The sequence below is a fragment of the Meleagris gallopavo genome, chromosome 30 (assembly GCF_905368555.1).
Source record: "Meleagris gallopavo chromosome 30, MGAL_WU_HG_1.1, whole genome shotgun sequence".
NCBI lineage: Eukaryota > Metazoa > Chordata > Aves > Galliformes > Phasianidae > Meleagris > Meleagris gallopavo.
This window is the reverse complement of record NC_139433.1, coordinates 2,562,870-2,571,745: the sequence shown is the minus strand read 5'-3', so window position 1 is coordinate 2,571,745 and position 8,876 is coordinate 2,562,870. Positions and strand designations below refer to the sequence as shown.

Below are 8,876 nucleotides of genomic sequence, written 5' to 3'. Positions count from 1 at the left end.
CACGAGGAAAGGCAAAGCGGTCCCTGCTTCAGCAGAGCCTGTGGGGCACAGGTGGGGGGACAGCAGGCTGGAGGAGGCTGTGGGGCAAGGGAGCGTGTGGGGCTTTGTGCTGTGCCATCATGCAAAGCCCCACTGCGTGCATAAATCTGTGCACTCACACCTTCATTTGGGCACGCACTGCGCCCCTGCGGCTTCGTGGAAGGGAAGCTCAATGCTGTGCCACCCTCGCACCCAGAGCCTCAGTGTGGGGCCGTGGGGATGAGGAGTGCCCAGCCTCTGCCGTGGGTGCTGGCACTTCCTTGAGCTGCAGTGATTGCGAAGGCAATGTTTCCCAATCGAGCGGACGTGAGGCCAAACCAGCAGCATGGTGACAGAGGAGGAAGGACCGTCCCCAGGGAGCTGAGTTGGCTGCTGGAGGAGGTGAGGAGGGGGCTGGGGGTCCCTGGGCCAGGATGAGGAGGGGGCCGGGGGTCCCTGGGCCAGAATGAGGAGGGAGATATGGGGGCTGCAGCTCATTCCCCTCCCAAGGGCACTCAGGGGTGGTGGTGGGAGCAGCGCAGGGCACAACCCCTGGGGTGACATTAAGCTGCCTGCCCACAGCACCAGCACTATGGCACTGCTGGGTCACATCCTGCCACCACCACTTCCACTGCTGCTGCTACTGCTGCTGCCATACAGCCATGCTGTATCATGCCACCCACAGCCCAACGCCACGCACTTCATCTGCACGGATCCCGCTCTCAACACCTTCCCCTCCGGGCTTCCCCCCACCACTGTGGCCATCTCAGTGGAGTTCACTGCTGTGACCACCATATCCCCCAGTGCGCTGGCCGGGCTGCCCCATCTGCAGGAGCTGCACCTCTCCTCCAACCACCTGGCCATGCTTCCAGAGGCCCTGCTGCAACCCGTACCCACTCTACGCATCCTTGACCTGACCGACAACCTCCTGTCCGACCTCCCTGCTGGCATTTTTCATCATTCCATCCACCTGCGGCACCTGGTGCTGCAAGGGAACCTCCTGCAGGCACTGCAGCCAGCCTGGTTCATGCACCTGACCCAGCTGCATTGGCTCAACCTGGCAGGCAACGCTCTGCTGGAGGTGCCCCCCGCTGCCCTCCGTCCGCTGCACTCCCTGCGCAGCCTGGACCTGGCACACAATCGCCTGCATCACCTCCATGCTGATACATTCATGGGGTTGCAGAAGCTCGAGCGGCTCGACCTGGAAGGCAACCAGCTCTGTGCACTGCCACCAACCCTCTTCATGCCCACCCCTGCTCTGCGCCTGCTCTTCCTGCAGAGCAACACCCTGCAGGTGCTGCCCGATGGCATTTTCTCCCCACTGCTCCATCTCCGTGTCCTCGACCTGGCACACAACCATCTGCAGGCTCTGCAGCTGCCCCCACGTTCCCCTGGCCCCCCGCTGTCCCTCGACATCTCAGGGAATCCCTGGGCCTGTGAGTGCTCACTGCTGGCACTGCTGCAGGATGCAGCCCCGCAGCTCATTGCTGCCCGTGACACACGCTGTGCCAGCCCTGCACAGCACCGAGGGGAGGAGGTGGCTGCTGTGAGCCAGGCTGGCTGTGACCACGGAGGGGACAAACAGAGTCCCCTGGATCACTAAGGAAGGGGTTCAGCACCGTGTCCCCTCCCTCCAACCCTCCCAGGGAAACTGAGGCAATGAGAACAGGGCTGTTCCCATCCCAGTGATTCCCATCGCCATCCCAGTGGCTGCCATCCCCATCCTACCCACTCCACCCCAAAGGCTCCCAGCCTCACCCCACCTGGTTCACACCATCCCACGTCCCATCTCTGTGTCCCCATCCTTACCAGACCCCATTAAATGGATTCTCCTCGTTCTGCTGTGCTGCCATCTGCATTGTCCTGTGAAGTTCATGAATGAAAGGCAGTGATGGCTGCCATGCCCTGTGGCCAAGTCCATCCCACCCCCTCCACGTCCCATGCCCCTGCCTGCTTCCAGCCTGATCCCCTGGGGTGACCCCCCTGGACAACTCAGTGTCCCAAGTTCCCCACCATCTCCCCTAGGTGACACTGAGCCCTGGGGACAGACAGAGGGGTCACAGGGCGCTGTCACAGGGAGGTGTGACATAAAGACTCTGCATGGGGACACCCAGCGTGGGCAATTATGGTATGGAGATGCTTTTCACGGGGACGCACGGGAAGGGGACACTCGGTACAGTGTGATTCACTATGGGGACAATCGACACGTGGACACACACAGCAAAGGGACACTCAATATGGGGACAAATGGGGAGTGCTGGCGGGGGGACAGCAGCGCGGCACAGGGCCACCTGTTGTGGGACATCCTGCTCGGGGACACCTGGAAGGGGACACCTGGCACGGGGTTACTGGGTAGGGGGACAACGGCCGGGAGTCCCCTCGTGGCCGCATCCCCCCCACCCTTCCAAAGTCCCGCCCCTCCCTCCCGATTGGCCGTGGAGCGCCCCACCCCTTCGCTGATTGGCTCCCGCCTCGCTATGAACGCCACGCTGGGCGGGGACGAGGAAGGGGGTTACGATCGCGACCGGGAATCTCGATCGTGACCGGAGGTGGCGATATCCCACCCACCCCCCTCCCCGCAGTGAGTACGGCGCTGGGGTTTTGCAACAGCAGGAGAGTGGGAGGAAGGGAAATTACCGACGGGGGGTCCGGAGGTCCGAGGATGGGGGCGGCGGGGGCACCGCGATGTCCCATGGGACTCCTAGGAGCCCCCGGAGGGGACACCCCCCCCCTCCAGCGCCCCCTAGAGGACGGAGGGAGTCCTGCATCCCCTCACCCCGTCCCCAGGGACCCCCTCCCGCAGGGATCCAACCCCGCTTCCATCCCTCGAGACCGAACCCCATTGCGTCCCGCTGGGGTGGGAGGTGAGCCTCAGAACGGAGCCCCATCCAATCCCTCATCCACCCCCTTGAAATCCCCATCCCCAGCGGTTCAGTGGCCTCCCCGTGCCTTCCACTCGTGCCATGAGTTTGCAGTGCTCAGCACCACGTGTCCTTTCTCTCTCCATCGCAGCGATGTCAGCCAACAATGCGGCACCAGCACGAAAAGAGCTGCAGGTAGGGCTATGAGGAGGGCCCATGGGCTGGGGGTTACTGCGTGGTCCCATCTCACTGGTCCCCATTGCCACCCTCCAACAGAGCGTGGTGGGGCGGGTGGCCAGCCTGCCCCTGGTGAGCTCTGCCTGCAGCATCGTGTCCAGTGCCTACAGCTCCACCAAGAAGAGCCACCCCTACATCTGCTCTGTGTGTGATGCTGCTGAGAAGGGGGTGAAGACTCTGACAGCAGCAGCCTTGAGTGGGGCGCAGCCCATCCTCACCAAGCTGGAGCCGCAGAGTGAGTGGGGCACTCCACAGGTCCGGGGATGGGGAGTGTTATGGGTCAAATCACATTTGATTTTTTTGGGGGGGCTTTTAGTATCCACTGCTAATGAATACGCGTGCAAAGGGCTGGATAAGCTGGAGGAGAAGCTGCCCATCCTGCAGCAACCCACTGAGAAGGTAATGTCCCTATAGGGCAGGCCAGCCTTGCGTGCACTGCTGGGACAAACTGCCCCATTCTGTGCTCTCCAGGTGGTGGCAGGGACCAGGCAGTTGGTGTTGTGCACAGTGATGGGTGTGCGGGAAGCAGTGAGCGGTGCTGTGGGAATGGCCTACGGGGCCGTGCAGGGCAGAGTGGAGAGGACACGGAGGATGCTGAGCTGCAACGTCGGCACCGTTGTGGGCACCCGTCTGGGTCAGCTGCTGGCAAACGGGACCGACACGGTGCTGGAGAAGTCGGAGGAGCTGGTGGAGCATTACCTGCCTGGGATGGATGAGGGGCTGGGTGAGTGTCCACTGCCCTGTGCTGAGCCACCTCCTTCTTTTTACGGGGTGTAACCCCGTGTTGGGATTGAACCCCATCCCCAGGGCTCAGCACTGCTCTGGTACTGTGGGCACTGGGTGCCACGATGGGGGTGTGGGCACTGAAAGTCCCACCTGCAGAGCAGCCTTCACCCCTCTGCCAGGGCAGCGCTGAGCCTCGCAGAGCCACCGTGACTCAGACGATGTTCCCTGCATGGGGAAACATGTAGAGCAGCAGTGGGTGAACTCTCACCTGGAAAAGAGAGAGCAAATATAGCCCTGTGCCACCAGCCTGCATGAGCTGGGTATTTATAGCTCAGCACAGGGCAGTGGTGGGCAGAGTTGGCGCTGTGTCACCGCAGAGGTGACCGCAGGGGTGGAGGGGACACCTCCAGTGACTTGGAACCAAACACCCTGCGTTTGTGACACAGAGCTCAGGGCACATCCTTGGGGATGCTCTGCACCCTGTGCAGCTCTCACCATCACCCTGCAGCAGATGGCACCGAGGTGACCTCAAGGGAGCAGCGACGGAGGCGGCAGAGCTGTATGGTGCGGGTGGGCTCACTTTCAGCCAAGCTGAAGCACCGCGCACTGCGGCGGTCCCTGGGTGAGCTGCGGTGGGCCCAGCACAGTGCACAGCAAGCCCTCAGCCGCCTGCACCGCATCATCGAGCTGGTAAGGCTGCAGCCATCCCCACATCCCCACCTGGATCACAGCAGTGCACTCTTGGTGCTTTCCATCCATTAGATCCAGCAGGGCCGGCACGGCGTGGACGGCTCGTTGCACAGCGCCCGGCAGCACCTGCACCGCATGTGGCTGGAGTGGAGCCTGCAGGATGATGCACCTATGGAGGACAAGCAGGTACAGGAGGGCTGCTCCTCAGCAGGGTGTAAGGCAATGGGGTCGGGGCTGTGCCCAAGCAGCGCTGTCTTCTTGCTGCTTTCCAGGTGGAGGTGAGGACCATGGCCATGCTGCGAGGGCTCCTGAAGCAGCTGCGGGCTGCCTGCGCCCACCTCCCCATCCGAGGGCTGCCGAGCGGCGTGCAGGAGACGGTGGGGCACGTGAGGCACGGCGTGGAAGGATTGCACAGCTCCCTGTCCCGTGCTTGTTCCTTCCACGACCTGTCGGGCATGGTGCTGGAGCAGAGCCGGCAGCGCGTGCTGCAAGCGCAGCTGAGCATCGATGAGCTCCTGGAGTACGTGGGGCAGCACGCAGCCCTGCCATGGATTGTGGGACCCTTTGCTCCCGTCCTCGTGGAATACCCTGAGGATTGTCCCATCGAGATGGCCAAATGGAATGGGTGTGTTTGTGTGGGACACGGGGTGAGCACTGTGCTCGGTGATTGCGCAGAAGGAAGCCAACCCCAATGGGGCCAGCAGCAGGATGGATTCAGTGGCCCGGTGTGGGATCTGTGATGCAGGCAAGGGGATGGTGGCACGTGCAAAACACCCGTCTTGCCCTGAGATGGCATCAGGATTCCTTATCTTAGCAGCTTTTGGAGCACACAAAAGAGAGAAACAAACCAAACAATCCCAACCCATCGCTCTGTGCCTCACATTGAGTTGGGGGAGGGAGGGGGGACACGTAGAGCCGGGGTTGGCTCCATCCGGGTGCGGAGATGGCCGAGTGTCCCCGGACTGTGACCCGCCGTCGGGTGGCAGCGGACTTCGGCCCCGTTATCACCGTCTCCGCTTCCCACGGTGCGCGCGGGGCTGTGCGGGCATCTTCACGTCGGGGGGCAGCGAGGGGAGGTGGGGAGAGTCTGACAGCCGTGGGTAGCGCTTGGGGGGGGGGGACCGGGAGGCGTGGAACTGCCTGTTCCGCTGGGAAAGATCTGCGCCGTCGGTCGCTGCTTTCGGGCCGCCCCCGGTAGGGTGGGACGCGGTCACATGCGCACGGGGCGGGACCCGGGGCCATAAAAGCGAAGGGGGGAGCGGCCTCGAAAGGAGCGTCGCGAGTAGCACTGAGCTGGTGAGTGGGGCGGGGGGGGCTGTGGGGGTGGTCCCGGTCCGAGTCCGGAGCTGCTGTGTGTTCCCCCATCCCCTCCGGGAAGCAGCCGCCACCGCTCCGTGCTGGGGTGGGCGGGGATCGGACCGCCCCGTCGCGGTGGGAGCTTCGGGGGTGAGCGGCGTGCGGAGCGGGACCCCCCTGTCCTGGGGTGTGCGAGTCCAGGGTTCCGCTCCTGGGGAAAGGAGGGGACCGCCGGGGTCGGGGGGCAACGTGGAGTTCCCTCTTCCGGGGTATTCATTCCCCTCTCCGTCCTCACCGTGCAGATTTTTGGGGGTGCTGCCCTCCTGCTCTGCCCCGCCATGGCCGCTAGTGAGGATGGCACAGCGCAGCCCAAAGCTGAGGAGCAGCAGCAGGTCAGTGGGGCCGGGGGAGTCCGTCTGCATGGAGATGGGGGCTGTGGGCACCGGGCAGGGACAGTGACCCACCCCATCAGTGACCCCATTCCCACCCACGAGGGCTGCGTTTTGCTCTCACTGTTCCCCCTTGTCATGCACAGAGCATCGGGACGCGGGTGGCCAGCCTGCCCCTGGTGAGCTCCGCCTGCGGCATCGTGTCCAGTGCCTACAGCTCCACCAAGGAGAGCCATCCCTACGTCCGTTCTGTGTGTGATGCTGCTGAGAAGGGGGTGAAGACTCTGACAGCAGCAGCCTTGAGTGGGGCGCAGCCCATCCTCACCAAGCTGGAGCCGCAGAGTGAGTGGGGCACCCCACAGATCCGGGGATGGGGAGTGTTATGGGGTTCCACATCTGATTTTTTTGGGGGTTGGCTTTTAGTATCCACTGCTAATGAATACGCGTGCAAAGGGCTGGATAAGCTGGAGGAGAAGCTGCCCATCCTGCAGCAGCCCACTGAGAAGGTAACGTGGGGTGCGTGGTGCATCGGGATTTGCCCCAGTGCTGCCTACCAGGGCTTTGTCGTTCTCACCAGCTCATCTCAGACACCAAGCAGCTGGTGACATCCACAGTGACGGGGGCCAGGGATGTCCTGACCTCCACTGTGGCCGGAGCCAAGGATGCAGTGAGCAGCCGTGTGACAGGAGTGATGGATATGACCAAAGGAGCCGTGCAGGGCAGCGTGGAGCTGACCAAGTCGGCGGTGAGCAGCGGTGTCACCACCGTGATGGGCTCCACTGTGGGCCAGATGGTGGCCAGTGGGGTGGGCTCCATGCTGGAGAAGTCTGAGGAGCTGGTGGACCACTACCTGCCTATGACAGATGAGGAGCTGGGTAAGGATCTGATGGCAATGTGTGGAGATGGGGTGGGGGGTCAGTGTGGGGAGGGCCCACATTGGCTCTATGTGGAGGTCAGTGGTGGGGCAGGGACTCAGTTGATGGATTCCTTTCCTCTAGCCAAGCTTGCCACGGCTGTGGAGGGCTTTGAACCAGAGCAGCAGAAGAAGCAGCAGAGCTACTTTGTACGTCTGGGTTCTCTGTCAGCCAAACTGCAGCACCGTGCCCTCCAGCACTCCCTGGGCAAACTGCAGAGCGCCCGCTCCAGCAGCCACGACGTGCTGGGCCAGCTCCAGCGTGCCCTCGACCTGGTAGGACCATCCCCATCCCCACCCCCACCACTGGGCTGGGATCAGCCACCCGGCCACTGCTTTGTCCCTGCTTCAGGTGGAGCATCTCAAGCAAGGCGTGGACCAGAAGCTGCAGGGAGGGCAGGAGAAGCTGCAGCAGCTGTGGTTGGAGTGGAGCACCAAGCAGCCCAGTGGTGGCAAGGAGTTGGTGCCACCAGCAGTAAGCAGAGGGCAGGAGGGTCCCCATGCCCGCCCTGGTTTCCCTATGGTGCTCACCTGCTCACCCCACTTTTTGTCCCCGCACAGACAGTGGAATCAGGTGTGCTGGCCCTGCTGCAGGGCTTGGCTCAGCAGTTGCACAGCACCTGCCAGCCCTTGGTGTGCAGCCTGCAGGGCCTCCCTGCTGGCATCCAGGACACGGCAGCACAGGTCCGACACAACGTGGAGGAGCTCCGTGCCAGCCTGACATCAGCCACCTCCCTGCAGGAGCTGACAGGCAGTGCAGTGACACGGGCACGTGCCCACGCTACCAAAGCCCGTGAGCTGATGGATGAGCTGGTGGAGCACGTGGCACACAACACACCCCTGTCTTGGCTGGTGGGGCCCTTTGCTCCTTCTGTGCAGCAGGAGCAGGGTGTGCAGGGGAAATAGCAGCCCCCAGGGGGAGGATGGAAGCGTTCCCAAGCTGAAATCAGTGTTCCTACTAACCCATCCCTGCCCAAGTACTCATTAACTTCCCTCCCTGCCCATCCCAGGTTTCCCCTTGGCCAGAGCAGTGCCAGCAAAGTGCCTTAGCTTCCCCCAGTGCCTATGGCTGCTCCAGCCCTTGTTGGTCAGCACTCCATCTTCTCTAGCCTCCACTTGTCACCTCTGGTGCCTTCAGGCCCTTGCTCTTCCCATCCTTGCAGCTGTGTCTGCCCCCAGTGGTGGTGCCTGGTGGGGAGGGGGCTGTGGCTTGGGGTGGGTAAAACAATAAACTCAGTTTAGTTTTGCAATGGTCTAAGCCTTCTTGGGGGAACTGGGGCTGGTGGGGTTGGGAACCTCGGTTTCACCTCAGGATCTGCCCTGCTTACCTCCTTGCTGCCACTTGAAGTCCTTCCTGGGGCTTTTCATGGAAGGAGGAATGAGGGCACGTGGTCCTGTGTGGTCTTTCAAGGGTGGGGGCTTCCAATAGTGGCACCAGCAGGGGCTGTCCTGGTACTGAGCTCTATGCTGGGCCTCCACCACCACCAGTGCTGTACAGAGCTCAGGGCTGAGAGGTTGAAACTAGATGATCATTATGGTCTGTTTCAACCCAGGCCATTCTGATTCTGAAGGTCAGAGGCTCCCAGGGAATACAGACCTCTGGGTCTGATCTCCCAGAACCTGCCTAGATCTGGTTCACAACCTGTATCTGACTTTCAGCTCACCCATACAGAGTGATGCTCTAAGTGGTGCTCGCAGAAGCCCCTTGCTGGGATGAGGCACAGTTTGGCCAACCCAAGACCTGAC

At 62.4% G+C, this 8,876-nt stretch overlaps 3 protein-coding genes across 7 annotated transcripts; all 3 read left to right on the top strand.

The window, feature by feature from the left end:
* Positions 1-87: 87 nt before the first annotated feature.
* Positions 88-1,870, top strand: LRG1 (leucine rich alpha-2-glycoprotein 1). 2 transcript variants are annotated; one of them, XM_085211483.1, is made up of 2 exons: positions 88-420; positions 587-1,870. In XM_085211483.1, the coding sequence occupies exons 1-2, from the start codon at positions 325-327 to the stop codon at positions 1,619-1,621; spliced, it is 1,131 nt and encodes a 376-aa protein (XP_085067609.1). In that variant the 5' UTR covers positions 88-324; the 3' UTR covers positions 1,622-1,870. The 2 variants fall into 2 exon arrangements, with proteins under 2 accessions (XP_085067609.1, XP_010723247.2); XM_010724945.4 differs by having other exon boundaries at positions 251-420; positions 601-1,870.
* A 644-nt stretch (positions 1,871-2,514) lies between these two features.
* LOC100550721 (perilipin-3-like) lies at positions 2,515-5,395 on the top strand. Of its 3 annotated transcripts, none has more exons than XM_085211480.1 (8): positions 2,515-2,599; positions 3,031-3,074; positions 3,156-3,351; positions 3,433-3,515; positions 3,588-3,840; positions 4,351-4,532; positions 4,605-4,718; positions 4,805-5,395. In XM_085211480.1, the coding sequence occupies exons 2-8, from the start codon at positions 3,033-3,035 to the stop codon at positions 5,270-5,272; spliced, it is 1,338 nt and encodes a 445-aa protein (XP_085067606.1). In that variant the 5' UTR covers positions 2,515-2,599; positions 3,031-3,032; the 3' UTR covers positions 5,273-5,395. The 3 variants fall into 3 exon arrangements, with proteins under 3 accessions (XP_085067606.1, XP_085067605.1, XP_010723250.1); XM_085211479.1 differs by lacking the exon at positions 2,515-2,599 and adding an exon at positions 2,743-2,882 and having other exon boundaries at positions 4,354-4,532; XM_010724948.4 differs by lacking the exon at positions 2,515-2,599 and adding an exon at positions 2,763-2,882.
* Positions 5,396-5,675: 280 nt separating this feature from the next.
* Positions 5,676-8,380, top strand: LOC100549955 (perilipin-3-like). 2 transcript variants are annotated; one of them, XM_085211482.1, is made up of 8 exons: positions 5,676-5,828; positions 6,131-6,220; positions 6,364-6,559; positions 6,641-6,723; positions 6,795-7,092; positions 7,216-7,406; positions 7,483-7,605; positions 7,692-8,380. In XM_085211482.1, exons 2-8 carry the CDS (start codon positions 6,167-6,169, stop codon positions 8,034-8,036), a joined length of 1,290 nt encoding a protein of 429 aa, XP_085067608.1. In that variant the 5' UTR covers positions 5,676-5,828; positions 6,131-6,166; the 3' UTR covers positions 8,037-8,380. The 2 variants fall into 2 exon arrangements, with proteins under 2 accessions (XP_085067608.1, XP_085067607.1); XM_085211481.1 differs by lacking the exon at positions 5,676-5,828 and adding an exon at positions 5,954-5,978.
* Positions 8,381-8,876: the final 496 nt, after the last annotated feature.